The 23,362-nt window shown below is 41.6% G+C and overlaps 1 protein-coding gene across 3 annotated transcripts in view; it reads right to left on the bottom strand.

The window, feature by feature from the left end:
• The window catches only part of atxn1a (ataxin 1a), a 92,306-nt gene that overhangs the window by 7,383 nt on the left and 61,561 nt on the right, over positions 1–23,362 (bottom strand). Inside the window, exons 3-4 of one of the 3 annotated variants that reach the window (XM_061059128.1) lie at positions 22,968–23,072; positions 2,427–4,785 (exon numbers count right to left, since the gene is read on the bottom strand). In XM_061059128.1, coding sequence (XP_060915111.1) covers positions 2,427–4,277 — 1,851 coding nt within the window. In that variant the 5' untranslated portion in view covers positions 4,278–4,785; positions 22,968–23,072. Of the gene's footprint in view, positions 1–2,426; positions 4,786–10,629; positions 11,830–22,967; positions 23,092–23,362 lie in introns of those variants that run through there. The other 2 variants (XM_061059129.1, XM_061059130.1) reach the window with 2 other exon arrangements.

Here is a 23,362-nt window from a genome sequence, read left to right as displayed (position 1 = left end):
TTCTTGCTTTGACCTATAGCTGTAAGGTGACCGTCCTCATCACTGCAGTGCATACCCATGCCAACAACCTTCTTATTTAGATATTGCTTGATTTGATTAAAACATTATTCAAAGAGCCATTGTGTATAACACAATATAAGTGATTAAACGGGTGGGACTGCCTGTCATTTGACAAAACTGGAATCAAAAGCATGTTAAAGTTACATGCCTGAAATAGAACAAACACTTCCTATGCCAAGTACTCAACAATAATTCATAAATGTTTATATACACACACCTCTTTTTTCACAAACAAAGACAGAGAGATTGCTGCTCGTCTGAAATCACATGATGGTTGGTTTTTATCTATATTTAGCTGAATGAGAGAAGTTTTGAGACGTGTTTTTTTTTTTTTATCGACCAGAAAATGATTTAATAACTCTGATTGGTGTGAGAGGAAGAGTTGGATATTGTTGGCAAAACATAAGTAGATGAACATCAATTCTGGATTACTTTTAGATTTAACCCTGTACTTTTAGCACTGATTTGGATCTGCACTATCATTCGGATGTGTAGCATGATGGTGAAATGTCAGGATGAATCAATTTACCCCTTGATAAATTAAGGGAGGGAAGCAAGAGAGATAATAAATCTCAGGTGAAAGAAGTGAAAGATGATCTTAAATATTGCAGAGAGAATGACAAGGTAGGATTGGAGGAAGCTACATAGATGGAGATGAAAAGGCAATTTTTACAAAGGAAGAGGGTTGAGCAAGAAGAGGAGTGAGGAAAAAAGTGAAAGAGAGAGAACATTGTCAAGAACGATTCAAGTGTAAGATGTATCACACACCCTCTCAAAGCAAACGTCAAGCAATATTTTTCCCTCCAGTATTATATAATTTTTGACTTCTCAGTGAGTCCTCTGAGTGTGGACTCAAAGCTGCTACCACCGCAAGAGCCACTGATGGAGTACAAGAGAGACAGAGAGATAAGTCTTTGAAAAATTGTCAGGTTTTGTGGGGTATAGTATCAAAGAGCAGCCGGGGGCGGGAGAGATGGCTAGAGATGTGCTGTGTGGGTGGACGAGTCACAGCTTGGACAGATGAAATAGATTAACTGGCTTTAACGCACACCCGCAAAGACAGCGTGAAGGGTGAGTTTGTAAGAATATTAATGTGTGTAAGTGTGTTTGAAGGAGTTACAAAGAACTGGAGTCAGGAAACAGAAGGATATATTGATGCATGGAAGTAGATGCTTCCTCAAGATTGAAGAGATTGCTATGAGTTCTAAAACAGAGATAGTTGTATGTGACTATATGAACCCTGAGCAATTATGATTGTATGGAAATAAAGCCTAAGCCAAATTTTAAACCTGTGCTTTAGTTATTTCACAAGGACGCATTTATTACCTTTATAATCAAAATGCTAAACTTTGCAAAGCACTACGTGCAGCAGTAGGAATGCGTGTGCAACGCATGTTCCTATAGATTTACTGAATAATTGAAATGAAACCAGATGAAAAGATCAAATACTCAACACTTTCAACCCCTTTGAAGCTCATCATCAGAACATGTAAGTTACATGACTGCCATCGTGGTACATTGAACTTAATCACAGAGGAAATAGCATAGTCCCATGAGAAGCACCATTATATTCATTAATAAGCAAGCAGCTCAACACATGTCATTTAAGATTAATAACACCACCTACAGTATAAGAGACGCCTATACATGAGAGCCTTGTAAGAGATCTCATTAACAGTCATCGTTCACTCACGCAACCACAACCAGGCCTACAATCTTGGCACTGCATTAAACTTAGATATTTAGAAAGGACTGTAAAAACGTGTTTCATATTATATAACCAATTATAACTATTAATCTAAAGATTCCAGCACAGTCACTATAATGAGTCCCGATAATTAGCATCACAGACTGTGGACCACCAATACAATCAAGAGCATTTAAAAAATCATTGTACGCTTTAGCAGAGAGTTGAAAAATACCAATCTCATGGCTGTGTAATAAAAGCATGGCAATAACAGATCATCTTCTTTGTTGGGAAATACCCTGGTCCGACTATAGCTGTTCCAGTAACTTATAAAGATAAGAAAAAACAAGTTCTGCAAAATAAAAAAAATAAAAAGGAAGTTATTGCTCGAAGGTTTCAAGCATGAGCCCCTGGAAAAACACAAATTGATTTTTATTTCTCATTCATTGAGAATAGGAGATTAAACATTACTTTCAAGTGAGCTTTGCCAAAGTAAGTAGATCTATTTCATATATTGAAACTCTCTTTTAATGCTAAGCTAAGCTAATCTGCCCTTGGCTTTTGCTCCTCACTTATTCACAGCTATGATAGCGACAGCAAGTTAAATACATTGACCAACAACATCTAAGGCCAAAATGATGAGGGATACCTTCAATCAAAATTGCTCCGTGTTTCTCACCTGTGCACGGTGCTCACCAACAGAAAACTGAACCACAGCAAAGTTGGATGAGGAGTGGCTCCCTTCGATGCGCTCCACCGTGGACGAGTCGATCTTCAGGTCACTGCTGATCTCGGCGCTCTGGATGAAGTCCTCGGTCTTCAGATCCTCCACACGTTTAAGTTCCCCATCAGCCAGCTGGATGATGGAACCCTTGATGAAATACGGGGGCAGTGATGGGGGCGCCGCTGTACTCGATGTTTGAGGAGGAGCTGAAGGAGCAGCCAGCCCCGGCGGTGCGGTAACAAGGGGAAGGTGAAGCTGGGCTTGGACCACTGCACCTGAAGTGGCTTGGTGGTACGAGCCACTGTGGGTTTCCAGAGTTTCTCCTTTGGGAGCAGTGGCGGCAATGTACGTGTGTGGGAGTGTGGTGGGAAACGGTGCAGCCTGGGTGGATGATGTTACTGGTTCCAATGTGGTAACGCCACCCCCACTTACAGGGATAATCACCGGTTGGGCGCCAGGAATGAGCAAGTGTTGTTGTAGGCTGGTGTGGTAGCTAATTGGTGTATGCTGGCCCCCACTGCTCCCTGCAATGTAACCAATGATGGGTGGCTGTGGGTAGATACTAGTGGCAGAAAGCCCCATTGATAGAGACTCTGTAGCACTGTGAGTAGTCTGAATAACGGTCTGGGGTGACAGAGTGCTGGCAGCAGCTTTAAGACTGTTGACACTCAATGGCGTTGGAAACGTAAAAGAGGAGGTGGTGCTGGAGGGGGTTGGCGTTCGATGAACAGGTTTGCCCAGAAGGATGCCCCCTTTCTCCAGATGTGAAGGGGCCGAGGTAAAACGTTTATCTGGGCTGGGTCTTGACGATACCAGCTGGTGGTCTACGTGGCTGTTGGGCATTAGCATAACGGATGTTCTCAACCCTGAGGGATCATGAGTAGAGTAGTCTGATGGTAGAACCAGCTGGTGGGCCTCGTAGGAGGTCAAAGAAGAGGCGGACTCCCTTGATCTGCTCCCCGATTTGGAGAGGCTGGACTCAGGGGACGCTCCAAACCGCCGACCCCTTTCCAGCTCTCCGTTGTGAAGCTCTCTGGGTCTGGAGCCACCTTCCTCTTTCCTTGCAGGCCCGTCCATATACTGCACCACGACCTGGGACAAGCCATGTCCCAAAGAGTGGTGGGCGTGCACAGCACCGGGAGAAAGATGAACACCTCCTTGGTAATGATGCGACGGAACAGTCCTTGGGGAGGTCGACATTTGAACGTGGTGAGGGGCAGGATCTGTGGGGGGAGGAGGCATGGAGGTACGCCCTATGCATGCTCTCTGCTGGTCATGTTTGGAGGCCTGTGAAGGAGCAAGGACCGTCTCCATATGTGAGGATCTCTGCGTGGCGAAAGAGGAGGAGGAAGAGGAAAGGGGTGGAGGTGGAGGAGGAGGTGGAAGCAGTTGAGGGGAGATGTAGCCTGCATATGGGGTGGGGTAGGGTGAGGCTATGAACTGCAGGTTGGGAGGCAGTTGGGCGTAATGGACAGTTCCTCCAACTGTGGTCTGTGACAGGGGGGATGTGTACACTGTGGGAAGAGATGAGACTAGCCTCAGTGATGAAGAAGAGGATGAAGAGTCTGATGAAGAGAAGAAGGATTTATACTGGGCTCCATCAGACTGACTGGAGCTACTGTGCCCGCCCACACCACTTTCATTGCCACCAGCCACGCTGGCAAGCCACGCCAAGTTCTCTGAGCGCTGGCTGTCACTGGCTGGTGGTATTGTGGGTGAGCGATTTTCAGATGCTAATGTACTAGAGGGTAGCTCCCTCTTCTTTGGGGGCAAACACTCATTACTGCGTTCCTGGTTGGACTTCATGCTGACTTCCCTCAACTGTGCTTTCTTTATCTTTCCTTAACTTTTGCACTTCTATAGCCTTTTCTCTATTTTTGTTGCCTTTCTGTTTCACTTTCCTTGTCTCCTTTTCTCACTTTTGCTGGTCTTTCTTGTATGTCAATCTGATTTACTATGAATTAACTGTGCCAATGTTTTTTTCTTCTATTTCACCCTCTGTCCAGTACAGCCAAGGTCTTTGAATCAGGTCTTTTAGATCTCAAAGAAAATCCAGGCCCTAACAAGCAGGTGAGAAAGGATTAAAGATGGAGATGAAGGTTATTGGGAGGGAGGCGGTAAGGGGGCAGGGGTAGGGCAGTCTTTGGTCCAGGGGTCTTCAGTGGCTGAAGGGTGAGCTCAGTGTGGTAGGGGAGAGACTCACGACATCACACCTGCTAGTGCTGCCGCCGAGGACGACAGGGGGCCGAGTGCGTCGCACTTCATGTGGAATCATTTCCCTGCAAAAGCAAGCCTGCCGGCACCCAGCACAATCCTGTGGGACAGAAAGAGAGAGAGGAGGAGCATTAGGGGGAAGTTATGGATTTAAAACAGATAAATATGTAAATACAAAAGTTAGGCTTTTGGGCTGCCGCTTTAATTAACCAACACAGCAAACCGTAAAGACAGAACAGTCCTTAAATAATGCTACTCGCTAAAAATGCACAAATTCATCAGCTATTGGTTTCAGTAATTAATTGCTGTTTATCATTTTTCAGTTATAATTTTTGTAACTTAAAGTACTCTTGATCACATACTGCACCCAAAACGTGTCAAATCAGTTCAAAGACCAACACGTATCCAACAACAGAAACTGTTGCCCTTTACATCTACTCCATCAACTTTAACAAACAAGCAACGACGCCCTGCATCAACAAACTCAAGAACCCAACAAACAGCTTCATAACAAAGACGAGGCCTTGGACAAACACAAGTATACTCACCGCCAAGATAACTAAGAGCACCTAAAGACTCAACTAGAGTATTTCAAGGGAACAATGGTGTTCTGAAGGATGAGAAGCCATGAGATGCAACAAGAAGTTAAGGAGATCGTCATATGACTAAAAGAAACAAAAAAATAACAACAGTCGCCTACAAAAGCTAACAAAATGACTCCATGCAAGTAAAAGCTTGCAGCATCCCCTTGAAGTGAAATGCTGTTGAGCCTGCTGGGGGGAATAACAAAGAGGTGATGAGTGAGAAATGGACATGAATTGGTCACTACAGTAGAGCCATTTCAAATGAAGTAGGCCATTAGTGAACAAAATGAACTGTGACAGAATTATGAGCAGTGTTTAAATGAAACATGTCTTGTGTTGTATTTTTGGGAAAACTGTTTTTGTTTGGTCTTCGAGTTTGCTAGTTTGTGATGTTTTTGTTACCGAAGAGTGGGTGAGCAAAAGAACTGAAGCAGAGTAAGCAATGACAACAATTTAAGCAGTTTAAGAAATGTGAACCAATAACAGCAATAATAAAAACAATTTCAAGACGTTTCCAGCATCTGCTGTACTTAAACCTTTGATGAAAAGTCTGTGCCGTTCCCAATATACTGTGTGAGCGTGTACCAACTGTATGTGTGCCATCTGTTAGCGAAGACCCCCTGCTGTAAAAGATGGTGAGCTGGGTGTGAATCACATAAATAATGTAGAAGCATTTCTAGCACACACACACACACACACACACACACACACACACAACAACAACACACACTCATCCACATATGCCTACACACACCTTCTTGCTTACTCAAACACTGACACCTGGGTATATTCAATTATGCTGACAGGCGTTCTTTTCTTGACACAATGCACCCTGAGTGCACTAAAGCACGAACACTTTGCTCATGTGTTTGTGAAACTTAAAGACGTCACATTTGCACACTTGAAAGTGGGCCGAGTATCAGTTGACTAACGCACTTCAAACTTGTGCAAAATATGCACAGCAAGCAGAGCTCTCCTGCAGCAACAACACACACAATGCAATACAAGATATGACAAGTTATCGTCTCAGTTTAAAGTTTGCAATGCCAGTAGGTTAACATTTGCATACTTCAACCTGAAGAACTAAAAAGAGCACTTCTGCAATGTGATAACAAATGATGCAATTATCTAAATAAACATATGACACCTCTGGAATGTATAATTATTCTGCATAAATGAAATTAAATATGAACATTAAGTCTGAAAAAAATAATCATAATTAATTTTTGGCAAAGTTTCCTCCCACCTAAAAGATGCGAAATCCATCTTGTGTCTATTGTGAACCCCTTATAATGTAGAAGTCCTCTTTAAAAGTCATTGAATTATTATCAAGAAGACACTAATGACACACTAATGCTGCTTAAGTCTAAGGCAGCAAATAACCAATCAGTCTTCAAACAAGAATTAGTGATTATAAGTTGGCTTCATATCTTGCTCCGCCGTGCAAACAAGGGGAACTTATCTACATACTGTAGTTGAGCTATCTTATCAGAGCAACAGAAGCCTCTTGTTCGACATGATCACATAACATTGAGGCGTTTATTATCGTTCATTGGGCACACTAAGAATCTCCAGACATGGAGCAGAATGATTTTTAAAGCATACAAAAGACATTCACGTAACTGGTCTGGTGACATCACTGAACATAAGACCACAATGGTTGCTAACTTTACTCTTATTAGACTCGTACACACAGCCCCTTGTGTCAGTGATGACTCTGATCTTTGTCTCTGCAAAGCCACCAGAGATCTGAACTTTAATCCAAATTGACTGGGTCAACACCTCTGAAATGTCCTGAGGCGTGTTTACTAGTCCTTTGGTTCGATATGAATTGCACCCACTGTGTGCATGTTGGCCTATGTGTGTTTTCTGTAGGGTGCCTTGTTTCTCAAGCAGATTCATGTGACTTTAAAATGTCACAGTGCCATACTACCACACTTCTGAAACAGGAGTAGGAGGAAACGCACGCGAACACATACGCACATACTGTACTAGAGCAACCTGCAGGTTTTGTTTTATAGTTAGAGCATGCATGCTTTCTCTTCTACACACCATCTGTTCACTCGAGCAGGCATGACTCAGAGGTGTGCTCAGAAGTGCTGTAGATCTGTGAGATGCTATCTTCTCCGCCTCTCCCTCCTTCAGTCTACCTCCACTCCACTCCTCTCCTCCTTTATAACTCCTTTCTCAATTATCATTCTTCCCTCTAATGGTTTTGTGTTCTTCATCTACTGTCTCCATATGTCTATGCTTCTTCTCTCCTGGCATCCACCCTGCACCACACCTACTGCTCATGCTGCGTCATGAAGTCAGTCACTGTAGATGGTAAAAAAACAAAAACAAAGGCAAACTCTTTTGCTTGAATTTAACAAACATGTGCTCAAATTAACACTTTGAGATAAAAGTAATGTTGTATGTGTATGAGCGCTCTCAGATTAGAGACATTTCATATCAGCTGTCACATCAAACGCTGCCAGTGTGTGTACATCCAGCAGCAGATCTGTCATGCTGCCATAGAGGAGAGCTTTTATCAGAGAGAGGCAAGTCGCTTCTGACAGATCAACACTGGCATGTGATAAAAGGTGTCTGAGAATTCAAGAAGAAATCTAATATGCATTTAGAAATATATAGTTTATATTGTATGGTAGTCTGCAGCTGCTGAGCTTTACGGTACAGTAACACTTATAATAACTGAGCCAGGTATTCTTCTGACCTGTGGCTCCTTTCCTTCATGTCATTCCCCCACTATCTCTTTACTCTATCCACTGTCCTACAGTATCTTCATGAAATCCAAAAAGTGGACTTTTAAAAAAAGAAAAAGAAAAGAAAAGGCAGCAACAATCAATGACTAAAAATTCCAAGGCGGATCAATATAAGAGGGAAAAAGAGAGGCAGAAAGCAACATAAGAGGGAATATAAGAGGGAAGACATGCTCAGGACATAATGAGAGAGTAGGAGAGAGAGAGGCCAGCACAAGTGACCTACATCCCCAAAAGAGAGAGTATTTCTTCACTGAAACTGACACTCAAACACACATTCACTGAAAAGCTAAGTCACTTGGATCTTGCTGAGTTGCAGCTTGTATGTGTGTGTGTGTGTGTGTGTGTGTGTGTGTGTATCAGATGACCTGTAACCAGAGCCGTCTGTCCTCCATGTGCTTGAGTCTCTCTCACTCTCACACACATTCACAAATACAATGACCGACCTTACCAAAGTGCCAGTGAGTGAGTGTGTGTGTGTGTGTGTGTGTGTGTGTGTGTGTGTGTGTGTGTGTGTGTGTGTTGTCTGGGACACAAGTAACAGTGAGCAAACAATGTGTGTGAGTCAGTAACCTGAATCATTCAGTCGTGCAGTATACACACTACTCTCCTTCTACGGTTAAAAAAAACCCAGTGGGGGTGTGTATGTGTCATTCTTTGACATACAAACAGAAATACACACAAATAAAATCAGGTCCATTATATGGTACAGCTGAACATTATGTTTTACATGAAGAAAACATAAAGATGAATTATAACGTACTCAAACTGTCTGATGTTTGGGACATAGTAAATGCTGCAGGGGAACATGTTTAAAACAAACTTTTTGGGGGGTCAGGAGGCAAGACATGATGTATACAAGATATTGCAGAAATCAAAGATGGCGCCTTAAATGTCTACTTTTTGCTTTTATATAAATACTTTGTATAAATGGACATATTCATAGTAGAGAAAAGAGTATGAAGCAGTTTCATAACCTGCCTGAAGTTCCCATGGGTTGCATGATATAAGTGCCATCAGCCCCAGCTACTTGCTCACTCCTGACTATTACCTCCTGTCCATCAGCTCACCATGACTTCACATCGTCTGTGTGAAAAAAATTGGGCTGTTTGCATTCACACATGCAGGTTTTTTTTTTTGGCATGTGTGAAGATTTGATTACTCTAAACACTGCTTTGTGATCTCAACATCCTGTAGTGACATTTATAGTAAACAGGCTTTGTGTAAGGGAACCTGGAAATGTTTTGGCTTCTTTAAAGTTTTTGTAGAAACATCAAGAGGCCAATATTTTCTATCAGCAAAGCAGGATCTCAGTCTGAGCATGTGAGAGTGAAACATCCCAACATGCCAAAGACAGACAGCAGGTTACACAATACGCTGCCTTGTGTCTTGTGATACACCAGATAATTATACACACACACATCCCTGTGTTCTTTAGCCATCGATTAACCAACATGTCACTGTTCTGTCTGCATAACCATAAAGCTAAATGCTACATCAACATCAAGACTGGTGCAAATGTGCTGCATAATTCTGTTGAAGCTAACTCTGTGTGTGTGTGTGTGTGTGTGTGTGTGTGTGTGTGTGTGTGTGTGTGTGTGTGTGTGTGTGTGTGTCTGTGTGTAAGTGTGTGTGATCGCCTAGTCATAATCATGATCAAAGGGATAAGTCCAACGTGATGTGTTATCTCACTTCTAAATTTAGTTCAATTGGAAAGTACAGTGTTGCTGCAGGCTTATACTTCTCTCTTCTCTTTTTCTTCCTCTCTGGTTTTTCATTAGTGTGGGTGTGTTTGCATACGTGCATTTGTGTGTGTGTGTGTGTGTGCGCATGTGTGTGTGTGTGTGCATGTGTGTGTGTGTGTGTGTGTGTGTGTGTACATCACAGGGACCCTTGCCAGACTGGGAACTCTGACAAGGCTGCCACTCTCCACTACACACAAACAACAACAAACACACGCACACATGGGAGTATGGTCAGACAGTGAGGGAGTAATGGAGGACAGATGGAGACGGGAAGTTAGAGAAGCAGGGGATGAGGCAAGAAGAGAGAGGCAGTGGAGGAAAAAGGACAAGCAAGAGTTAGCGAGTGAGTGAGTGAGTGAGTGAGAGAGTGTTTAAGAGTTACACAAACACAGAGATACGGAGATGGAGAGAAACAAATGACTGTGAGAGAAAACAAATTAGAGAGACACTTTTAAAAACAAACACTTCAGGCAGTGTTGCATGACTTGCACTTTCTCACCCCTCGACAACCCTGAGGTTGGGGCGGGTGGAGGGAGGGAGGGAGGGAGGGGGAGGTAGACAGACAGACAGAAAAGGGGGAGCCTGAGAGGAATGAGAGAAATGTGTGAAGAAAAAAGGAAGTACAAAAAAAAAAAAAAGAGAAGCAGGCAGAGGAAACACTTTAGAACGCCACCGAATGTGAGAAATAAGCTATGACGATGGCAGGAAAAGTAGGGCAGACGCAGTACGCACTTACGAATGGCATAATGTGATACAACAAGACAAGCTTTCAGGACGCACACACACACACACGCTTACTCTCTCCGGCTCCCACACACACTTCATTCAAAGCAAAAACTATGTGAACTGTACTCACCAGGGTAGCAGGAGTAGCCCACTTCTGCAGCATGCTCCCTCTCTCTCCTCTCTCATTCCTTTCCTCCCTTAACTTCTCTCCACTGTGTGCCTCGCTAACCACCCTGAGGAGTCCCCCCCTCCCCACCCTGAGCTGAAATCCTGAGTAGATTCAGTGTGCTACAAACTGCTCCTACCCTTTCCCCCCCCCCCGACCGCCTTCCAAACTCTCACAGCCAGCAAACAGTTCCTCCTAAATCTTGACAGCGAGGCAAGAAGAACCCATACCACTGATACACAGCTCTCAGGTGATCACACACACACACACACACACACACACACACACACACACACACACACTCACAAATTTGGTAGCCTACACTAGCACACGCCCACAGGGAGGGAGTCCCGCATGCAGAGCTCCAACGTGTATTATGCAAGGGGCTGAACGCGAGCCAGAGCTCTCACACTGTCTGCCCTACACACACATACACGCACACTCCCGGGCCCCTCCCACGGTTCACTCGGCCAACTTCATCAGGTATTCATTCAAAAAACACACACACTCCAGCTGGCTGCACGCCCAGAGAGCGCTTACAAGCAGTGAAAAGAGAACGAGAGAAAGACAGAGAGAGAGAGAGAGGGAGGGAGGGAGGGAGGGAGGGAGGGAGGTTGTTTCAGTGAGAAGGGCAGAGAGGGGGAGTGTGGGAGGGATGAAGAAGGAGGGAGGGAGTGAGCAGTCGAGATTAGAGAGAGAGAGAGAGAACATGAAGAGTGACACATAGTTGTACAGACGTGTGTAGAAAGGGCTGAAACTATGATAACTCCGTCCTTTTTTGTGATTCAATTATACAATTTGACCTAAAAAAAAAGGTCAAATGATAGAGCAAATTAAATCAATGTTTTCCTGAGTGTGAGTGAATTGATTGAACATGTTTTTTAACCAAATCAACGGTCTCAAACTCAGTTTGTTTAAAGAAATATTTGAACTCAAAACATAATCAAACTTCCAAATCTCAACAAGACAGTTTCAGCACTTCTGGTCGATAAACAGGAATTTGATTACTTAACAAATTGTTTCATGGTTACTTGTATCATCCACAGATGTTAATATTTAAAGAAAATACATTTACAGACAACCAACACAACTTAATGCACTCAGTGGTGCAACTCTAAATTATGCAAACAGACAAATTAAGCATATGTCTCCTAAAACATACAGTTCTGAGATCGCTTAATAAAAGACAGAGACATTTATATTAATATTAGATCATACATCTAATTTTTGCAATATTTACATACAGTATTTGCATAGGCTGCAGTTCCTGCATTCTACCACTAGATGTCATCACTGATTTCCTCACTGCACGTCTACAGCGGTCTATTTCTGTTAGTTAGCTGACCTAGTTAAAACACCATTTGGAAGTAAATATAGATGAAATGTGCTCCTCAATGCTAAGAGATGCAGCACGCACAGGCAAGATGTGAGCACTCGCTCTTCAGAAGATGTTAACACACACAGAACCACGCAGACGCACATTCACACACAGATATGCAGGATTGTAGTAATTCCCACTAGACCCTATGGATCTAAACATGCACTAAGAACACATCCTGTTTGTGTTGGTCGCTCTTCCTGTCAGCTTGATATCAGTCCTGGCATTCAGCATCGTTTATTCATGGAGTGTTTCACTATTGCAGTGCAAGTTAGTTAGGTTTCATTGTCTGATTTGTTTTCTGTTTGAAGGCATTGTTGTTAAAACGACAGATATACTTCAAATTTAGCTAATGCTGGAGCACACACCTAAAAAAATCCTCCTGTGTTTATAAAAAAACAATTTACTATTTCCATCATACCTCTTCAATTAAATTCTGGATGTTACAGCTGCCCTGTTAAAGGCTATAACATTATAAAGGGTGTGTCATTCCTAAATAGCAAAAAGACAATTACTACACTATCACTATTCCACTAAAAAGGAAAACCATCTAAAAAAGGTGAATTACGACACCAGGATGGAGATATACAAGGACATAAGTAAAGAAGAGATAGAGATAAGAAACTTAATATACAAGACACAGACAGAAAATCCAATCAGCAGAGACTGAGGAACCCAGACTGTTTGGCAGTCATATCTGTTTTTTTTTTTTATCAGGTGACCTCAACAGCGAAGCAAATTCTAACCTGTTGCCTTGGCAGCTAATTGAAGCCTCTCGGCATTTAATCATAATTCATCTGTGTGGGTTTGTGTACAATCTGTTGTCGAGTGAAAGCAAAGGAGCAGAGAGAGAGAGAGAGAGAGAGAGAGAGAGAGAAAGTGGGGGTGTACGACAAGCTAAAAGAGAGGAGGAAAGAGAGACATGGTTTCGAGGGATTTCAAATATTTTAGATGGTAATTTCTTCTGTATGTGAAATGTATTTTTCAGCTCGTCTGTCCCTTCATCTGAAACTTCTCTCGGTCCAGCTTAAGTGGCCACATGTCAACGCCCTTCAACCGACTCCGATACCACACAAACCTTCCCTTCTGTCTCAAAAACCCAAACCCATAGACTTCACATAAAAGATCAAGTTTCTTCACATTTTTGCTGTTGTCTCACCACTTTGACCAGGAAACCTGTTTTTGGAAGGATGTAACTACAGCAAGAGACCAATATATTATTTATAGACTATCCCATTTCTATCATAACTGGCCAATATGAAGTGTCACTGCTTCTTGCAAAATGCATGTTTTATCTTCTATGAACCCAACCAGCTCTTCATAAACCTGTCAACTTCTCTTAATTAACATCTCTGCATGAACGCACCAAGGTCTCTAGCTATTTAATGCATTCATGATACGCTTGTGAGGTGTATTTGAATGCACATATTCCATCCTTTTTTTTGTTAGTCTATCAGTTCAAGTGATTTATTTGTAGGAAACACCAGCAATTTTGCTGACCTATAACCAGGACAAAATATGAAAATAAATCTTGTAATTTTCTGCTTTCTGGTGCTTTCAGAGTTGTACTATGTCAGGTCTTAGTAAAAGTGAAAGTTTAAATTTAGAATCAATGTAAGAGCAGTTATATTTCCTCAGAAAACCCTTCTCTTCTCTACTCTTCGTCGTTCATTTCTTCTGTCTTTGTGCAGAGCAGAGCACAGTTGCAGTCAGAGCCAGTCACTAAGGAAACTAATCAAAAGCTTCTATATATATATACACACACACACACACACACACACACACACACTCACACAGCTATATACATATCAGAGACTTCTCTCCCTCTCTCTCTCTCTCTCACCCACACAGACTCTATTGCTCTCTCCGTCACCCCCGCAAACTTCACACACAAACACTGGTTACGACGACAGAATCCCCCCCACCACCTTTCATACACACGCTTTTTACATCTATTTCACCTGTTTGTCTCTGTCTCATCTCTCTTGTTATTCCATCTTTGTGTGTGAGTGCCTGTATGCCTGTGTGTGTGTGTGTGTGCATGTGTGTGTGTGTGTGTGTGTGTGTGTGTGTGTGTGCAGAGCCCTCTTTTAGTGAGACACACACACACACACACACCCACACACACCCACACACACACTGAAGATGACTGCAAGCCCGGCTTTGAGTCTGAACATCCTCTTTACAACATCTAAATCATATCACAGTCATGTGCTCCTTATATTCATAACCTTTTGTAATCATTATATAATCATGTTAGCAGCGACTTCAGAACCGTGCCACGTTCACCAACATCTCCCTTTTCGAAACCCCTTCACCTCTCCCTGTTCTCTGCCAGGCTGTGTTAACTCTCTGGCAGTGCAGTGTGCCACTTCAGCCCAAGCCACATCCCATTCACAAACCGACTAATCCACACACACTATTAGATCCCTCCTAGTCACACACACACACACACACACACACACACACACACACACACACACACAAACACATAAAGAAGTTGTGTATATGTGTGTATTTGTGCAGGATTAGGGAGGGACTGGAATGGATGGGCAAATCACTGCTAAGCTCCTCTATTGCTGTATAATCCTGCTGAGTACAAACACATGCAGACACACAAATGCGTAAATATTGCAGACATGCATACACACACACATGAACCCAACCCTCTCTCACCTCTTCACTATGCATGCATTCACACACTCACAAACATACTAACAATAGCAGCCATGAATGACATTCAGACACATACTGTTTAGGCAAATGTCCAACACAGTTATTCAAGGGAAGCTATTCACTTGAACACAACAATATTCAAACGCAGTATATATATAATCCTGTTTGGGGAATGTGTGATACTGCACAAAAAGGAGAAAAAAAAGTGAAAGGAAGGCAGGGAGGCAGCTGAAGAGAGAAAGAGGAAAAGGGAGAGAGTTAGAAAGGATTTGAATAGAAGCGACAGATATATGTAATTCAGACTTCATTCATCTCTACACACTCCATTCATTTGTTCTACCCACACAGCCTTCACTCTTTTGTCTGTTACTTCAACCTGGCTCTAAAGTATGAACAAAAAGCCAGTCACTGAAATATGAATTAATATATGATTTATTTTGAGTGGTGGTAGATCAAAAATGTGTTCAATATTTTGCAACTGTGTTTGTCCTTTCTTGATGATTAAGTGAAGCTTGACCTTGAACTTGATATTTAAAATCATTAAAGGTCACATATAATACTTCTTTTGAACCCGTTTAAATAAGCCTCAGAGGTTCCCACAACATGTCTTTTTAGTTTCGTGTTAAAAATCCACTCTGATCTTGTATTTGATCATGCCTATAAACCCCTCTATGTCAGCCCTGCACAGAACAGGCAGTTTCTGTGTCTGTACCTTTAAATATGCAAATGAGCTGTGTCTGACCACGCCCCCTCTCTGGAAGGTGATGTTGCTCTGGTTTCTTGCACCATGCCCTGTCGTTTACGCTGCAAAGACAGACTAAGAGGGCAGAACAAATCAATCAACACCTAGCTGTGGGAGTGTCACCCATCAGGGGGGAGGGGTTACTGCCCTTTGTGATGTCATGAAGGGAAATTCTCCAAACGACCTGTTTGAGCAAACATTTTCTGAAAAGTGGAGCAGGCAGAAGACGGAGAGGATGGACTTTTCTCACAACTGTGGGATTTTTTTCAACAGGCTATTAGAAACCCCTGGTTAAGTGCACTTTGTATTATATGTGACCTTTTGTATTGAATTTCTTAATGTGATAACTTACAGACTTTAAAAAACCCTTGTCGCTTTTATGTCTGCAACTCAGGGTTACATGTAATATTGATACATCTGACAACTAGTTTCTAAATGTAATGGAAAATGATTTGGGCTGTAAAGTTTAAGAAATTGCGAATAAGGGCATTGCAATTTCTTAAAACTCAGGCTTTCATACAAAAAATCTGCCTAAAAGCCAAGAATACTTTTTTAAAGTTAGAAAGCAGAAGCTCTTCAAATCTAAGCGGTAACAATCATACAATTTTGTTTCAATTCTTTGAAATGAGATGAAAATGTGTGATGGATTATCATAGTGGATGCTGATTAATTTACTGCTGATAAATTTAATGACAAATCTTTTTAGCTCTTCTTCATTCATCATCTGAGTGTCGTCTTGTCACTTCAGTTAAAGGTCAGAAGGGTAAAAGGAAGTCTACAAACTGTCTCTCTCCAACACTTACAAGCTTATTACAAATACAATATGAAAGCTTAGAAGGCAGCCTTCTGATATAAACATCACACCTCTGAGTTTTATTCACAAGTTGTCAGTTATTGAAAGGGAATATTTTTGTAGTTAACAAATTTCCGGCTTGACTTTTACATAAAAAAGTTAATTTCTACACACTTCCAAATGTAGGACAGAGACTGTTATGTGTTCTGAAGGTGACTCGCCCTGCTGTAGTGGACACAGGAAGGCAGACTGGCACTAATTGGCATGAATGGGCACGGGGGGAGCAGGCATTGTGCGGCTGAAGGAGAGGTGGGCGACTGCTCAGCGTGTGTCCTTGTCTGTGAATAATGTGTTCCACCTTTTTAGAGGCAAAAAGGACAAGAATGTCAGACGGGCAGCGGCACTGCTCGAGCACACACATTATCAAAGGACAGAAAAACACATCCTGAGACGCAACAGGACACACATGCAGAGCCCAACGCAGCCATCATCCAAAGAAAAGAACTCCCGTTGCCCGGCAAACACAAAACGATGACATCATGCTCCACAGGTGTCTGCATGCTGTCTACAAATGTGCCTGCTCTAAGCTCTGTGTGGCAAACACATCAACACACTTGGAGAGAAGTAAAGCCATGTGCATGTTACTCAACATAATCAAATGTATATAATCACACTGAATTCCCATGCTGATTATTGTTCTGACTCCCACAAGGGTAAATGGTTGTCTATTGGGCAATATCTGCAGAGAGAAGCATGTATTGTTTGTGCTTCTGGCAGAGAGACAATGTTTTAAGTAGATCTTTACAATGTGACAAAAACGGACATATCAAAAAGCCTTGTTAATATTTTTTCTTTGAGAAGAGCAAAGATATGGATTGCTATCCTTCACTATGACACAGTACATGTGGCCAGAGGGCAAAGTGTGTGTACGTCTCAGACTTCAGCAAGAACAGAGATATTTAAAAAAAAAAAAAAAACACAAAAACATGAAGCTATCGAGACCAAAAAGGATACAGCATTCATATGATTTAAAATAAGTGGACACACAACATATGAAAACACACCTTGATGTTATTTCTCTTTTTTACTTATTTAACTCGTTTGATTGATTCACTGACTATCGAAGACACTGTACTGGCCTTTCTTATACTAATCTTTTTTTTAAATTCTATCCATCAGGGATCATTGAATCTGAGAGTTTATTACAGATACTTGAGAGAACGTTGATACTCTTTGAAGAAAACATCTTTCCTTAGTCATTTTGACTCAAAGCTAAACAATTAACAGTAAATGTAATTGAAATTCAAATCAAATCACATTAAACAAAAATATGCCTTCCTTCAATAATGAAAGTAGGAAATGTTTCCAAGCAAAAAATGTTGCTACAGTGGAAGTTTCTGCAACTTTGTGTGTCTCTGCAATCACAGATACATACATGTCGGACACAAGCCAGCACTTGTTGGTAATATTGACCTGACAATGCATTGGCTGGACTCTTATACTCCTGTTTATTAAATGCTCCTTATTTGTATCACAATTTTAAGAAGTCTTGAGCTGTATAAATGAGCCAGTGTTTCTGCCTCCATCTTGCAGTGTTTCCTGACTTTTCATTCCAGTTTGCACACTGAGGCTACTATTAAAAACATGTAAGTATCTAACACACTGTCAAGGGTTTGAGAAAGAGCACCAGCTTAGTATTTCAGAGTTTGGAGAGAGACGTACACACAGACAGTCTAAAACTTCACAGGCTTTGCATGGCTTGTCTCATTGTGAATGTCTCTCATTCTTTCAGCGTCACTTCTACAGCATTTTGCACACACACACACACACACACACACACACACACACACACACACACACACACACACACACACACACACACACACACACACACACACACACACACACACACACACACACACACACACACACACACACACACACACACACACACACACACACACACACACACACACACACACACACACACACACACACACACACACAGTACACACGGAAATGGATGAAAGGAAATTCCATCTTAGTGACATTCTCTGGGTGGGCCTTTTTTTTTTAAACTAAGGAAAGGCTGAGTGCTTTATGTGTGTGTTTGTGTTACCCAAATAAAACGTCCTTGTGTAGAATTCTTCTGCATGCATGCAGCTGTCTCATGGATTGAAAAGAACATATTTTAGAAGGAGCGCGCACACACACACACACACACACACACACACACACACACACACACACACACACTAACCTTTCGATCACATTTCGACATCAAACCCAATTCTTGCGCAGACAGCCACTGTGCATGTTTTTAGTTTGACACTTGTTATGTAAGGATTTGCACTTCATGGCAGAACAGGAGAAGAAGAGAAGATAAAAAAGTGTGAGGAACAAATGAGAAGGGGTGAAAAGAGGTGAGGAGAAAGAGACACGGAGGGAGTAAGAGGCGGGAGAAAAACTGACAAGAACATTTTGGAGGAGCAGGAAGAAGATGGAGGGAGACGGTGATGTCACCTTGTAGTGGCATGGCAGATTGAAGGACAAAGAAAAAAAGAGAGAGGGAGAGAAAGGAAAAGAGAGCTATGGGGACAATGAAAAGGAGACTTAAGAGATCTATTAGCTGATAGAAGTCATTCAGACAACCTCCCATTCCTCAGGCAATTGATTTGAGGATATCGTGCAGAATTCTGCATGTGTGAGTCTATGAGACAGAGCGAGAAAGAGAGAGAGAGAGAGAGATAGAGGGAGTGAGTGACAGTGAAACTCTGGCTTTGGGCCTCAGGGCATAATGTAGTACTACTAGAAATCTCTCTTTTGAGACAGCACTTAGTCTTTTTCCTCCTGGTGTGTGTGTGTGTGTGTGTGTGTGTGTGTGTGTGTGTGTGTGTGTGTGTGTGTGTGTGTGTGTGTAGGCCTGACAGTGTAAGTGTGCAAGTGAGAGAAATCACAGGGGAGAGGCAGGAAGCAGCACACCAGAAACTCAGCTTTTTCAGATAAAAAGTGAGCTCCATGGTTTCTCTTCTAGCACGTAGCATTCATAGCTAGGTCTCGAGAGCACAAGTATATGTCGATTCAATGTCCACCATAAGTGACAGAACACTAGTTTGTGTGTCCGCCTCTGTTCGAGTGTTTCAAGAGGACAGCATAAAGGAATGCCTCGGCTAAAGACTTGCCAAGAGCACTTTTCCCATACGACGGGGAGCCAAGACTTCCCCAGCTGGCCAAGAATAGCACCGACTCTCTCTGTCTCTTCCAATCTCACCCATACACACACACAAGCACTCACACACTCACACACTTTACTCTTTGGAAATTATTTAGAAAGAGGGTGACAGTGTGAAGCAGGCAGGTACATCCCCACACACTTCAATCAGCACAGTCAAAGAGGTAGAAAGAGATAAGGAAGAGAAAGAGGTACATTGTTATATTTGCAATGTAGACCTTGAACAACATGTTTTAGCAACACTACATGTCCATGTCAATAAAGCTGAATTTGAGAAGACAGAGAGAGAAATAACAGCTCGTTTTATTGTCAAGCTTAGGCAACTTGTTTTTGATCAAAATGTCAAGCTAATAATGTTTTACTAACTTAAAATGACCCAAGGGGTAGAGAAAAGGAGAGAAAGGGATAGAAAGGGATAGAAAGTGAGAAAACAAGTGAGAGGAGATAGAAAAGGGAAGAAAAAAGAGACAGAGAAAGAGCATCGTACAACACACTGACAAGGATTACAGCAGGGGAACTGCAGCACTTTCCAAACTGTCATGCTCCCTGTGGGCTAGATGAGGGAGCTCTCTCTGTGTGACTGTGTGTGCTTACATGTGTGCACTTGAACAAACATGTCTTTTTAAGACAAGGACCAGAGTGCTCTACCAATGCCAAAAAACAAGGCAACAGTACAACAGGAAGACACATGGCTTCAACCCTTGAAGAATGCAGAAAATCCCTCAAGTTAACATGAAATCAATAAAGTTCATATGTTTTGATGACATTAGTTTTTCGCTGTCAGTCCAATAAACAGCCCAACAATCTTGGAATAGGCAGTCTGCTCTTCTGCAGTTTAGGTTTTCTCAATTTTGCCTCCTAAACGATGAAAGTTTAAAAAAATAAAGATGTCTATCATCTAACGGCCTTTCATCTAACATCTAATGGGGCAGTTTGTTTTTCTTGTGCGTTGCTTTTTTTATTGCAAAAAATGTTGATAGGGGTCAGTTCTGCACTTCAGAGCTATTGGCTAGTCATGTATACAACAGTAAATATCACAAAAAAGTCCTGGCTGCATTCTGCAAAAAGTATTCTGTTTTCCAGGAAAGATCAATGAAGATGTAAATACACTAAATTTTGCTGTTGAGAACTGCAACATTTAAGTACGCTTGTTAAAATCTGTATTTTAAACAACTTGAATGAAACATTTCATCAGGGAAGATCAAACCAATATCCCTAATATTGGTAACATTTGGCTTAATTAATGTGTCATACGTTTACAAAATCTGAAACTAATATTTTCCACAGAACCAAATAAGTTTGCATCCCGCAGTCATACAAAGAAATCCCATTTTTATTAAGTGGCCTTTCTACATGTCAGTCTATCAGACCAATCAGGGCTGCCTTGTAGAACTTTTTAATGTCTGCTCTGTTGAGGTCTGAACTAGGCAATAATGAAATGTTTTTAATTAGTTTGTGTTGCAGATTACTGGCTCATAGTTGGACAGATCATTGCTGTCCTGAGACAGAACCTGCCAATTAGCATCCTGACACTCTAGTAAATTTAGACTTTTATCTCCCTCTCTGCGTGCCGACTCCTTATAGAGGTCCGTTAATGTTTGTTATTAAAGTCACCCATGTCCAATGTTTATTGCTCACGAAGGCAGTAAACAGACACAGAGGGTCCCTCAGGGGAAGAGGCAAGTGGAAAAATAATGCTCATCTCCAAACCCACAAGGTAATCCGGGGGAGAGAACTTGAAAAACTTTACTTGAATGTTTGTTCACATTGATTCTTCTTTAGGTCACTAGGGGGGGGGAAATGCCAGATTGTGAGCAAAGAGACTACCAATCAACTCAAAGGCCAAAGATCAAATCCCTGACTTTGTGTATTTACACTGCTGAAACGTCTGTAAGTAAGATAATCACCAGCAGCTCCGAAAGGTGCTATTCTGCTGACCCTGCAATTATACTTCTTTCTCCAGGAAAGGGACAAAGGGAAAATAACATTTATCTTCTAGGAATCAATAAAACCACAGAAAGTGCTGGAAAGAATTCATAGAAAAATCAAAGAAGTTCTTGCTGGTTGTGTGCCGGTTATTCAAACAATAACTGAGATGAACAATGCATAGAAACTAGATCCATAAATAAGGTATAAATACAAACAAAGCAATTAACCTCAACCTTCACTCCTCCACAGGCGTTATCTTAAGGTGTTTTCACACTCTCTGCACTGCCAATAAGGCCACCATTCTCACAGGAAGACCCCTCACTTTGAGGTGTTATGCATTAAAAAGTATTACAGCTTCATCAGAGAGCTCATTCCCATAAAAAAAACCACACTGTCATTAGGCTTTACCTAAGTAAAAGTCCCCCTCCACCAGTCACAACAAAGCAAACTAAGGCAGAAGATGTACTTTTTTACTACATTCACAGATTGTGAGGCTCTAAAGTGTTGTAATGTCGTTCTGCTTCGTTCCAAGTCATTTAAATGTAGAAAAGTGACAAGTGAGCAACTGAAATGATAATGAAATATGTCTGGACATCAGGACACAGGCGATTTAAAGCTAAAAGAACATGTTTAATTATGCATAAGCTAACGTCAAACAACAGCTAATGCTAGTATTCTACCACTTCCTTGCTAACATTACATTTATTAAGAATGAACACCTTTTAAATTGTGTCTTAACACTACCAAACACTAACAGTCTTGCTCTTCCTACTCTTCTTATCAGTTATCTAGTAAGAGTATAAATGCTACCGCTAGCTGTTGTCTGACCTAGCTAATAGGTTATCAAGCTATGTTGTTTTTACTTATTTCCCTCCACATTTCTCTATCCTTTTCAGGTGCTAATCAATCCAGAAGCAATCAATCATACATATGTTTTAGATATGCTACAACAGAAAAATGTTTTAAACAGCATTTTTGACTTCCTACCCTTAGCATGACATCGGCTAAAATGACTGCTGTCTGAAGAAGGCCATTCATTTCATTTACCCTGTGTATTTATTTCATTATCCATAAAGAGGTTTAGAAAGGGTGGGTGAATGTTAGCTACCATATGCTTGGTTAACTGTATATTTAGACAGGGAATGAGGGTCTGCAAAACATTTACAACGTGAAGCAGCGGAGAGGAAATCCTTGGTTTGTTTCTGGGATGAGCTGCCATTTCACTTTCATTCAAATCAAATGAAGTGTATTAAACATGCATCTGTGCTGTGACCAGGATGACGGGTTCATCAGCGAAACAAGGCCCTCGGGTATGGAGAAAACACAGCGCTGGAAAGTCCTTGATGTCAGAAATGCTAACATCAAATATAACAGGATAGTGGGACTGGAAGCTTTAAGTTATATGTAGTGAACCACTTGTCAAGCACAACTTAAGTCCATGCAAAAACAAATAAAAAAAGAAATAACAGGAAAAATATTTTATTAACCAAAATCTAGCTGACAGAGGGAAAAAAACTGAATCCATTTAAGTAAAATCCATTAAGAATCTCACCTCATTCAACACAGCACTGTCAGACCCCCCTGGTTGGTCAGCAGTTGGTACAGCCCATGGAGAGGGTTCCAGACTTTCCCAGAATGCAGCGCAGGGACTCAGGGACTCAGGGACTCAGCACTCCCTGGAAGCCAAAAAAAACCAAAAAGTTAGCTTAATGAGGTTCTGAAAGTAGTCATCTGAACATGGGAAAAAAGTCACTCTCAACATCAGTAGATATGTTTTTGGATACACAACTAAGTATGCATGAAAAGTTGTATTTAACACAGCGACATCTGTAACTTTGATCCGTAGACATAAAGAACATTATGGGATTCTTAGATCTCGCTTCAAACGGATTTGCGGATTTGTTGCAAGCAGGCAGCATTCACAACATTCATCTTCACAACCACCAC

The sequence above is a fragment of the Labrus mixtus genome, chromosome 16 (assembly GCF_963584025.1).
Source record: "Labrus mixtus chromosome 16, fLabMix1.1, whole genome shotgun sequence".
In the NCBI taxonomy this organism is placed as follows: domain Eukaryota; kingdom Metazoa; phylum Chordata; class Actinopteri; order Labriformes; family Labridae; genus Labrus; species Labrus mixtus.
Note: the sequence above shows the minus strand (reverse complement) of the source record. Positions and strands in the feature narration are given on the sequence as shown.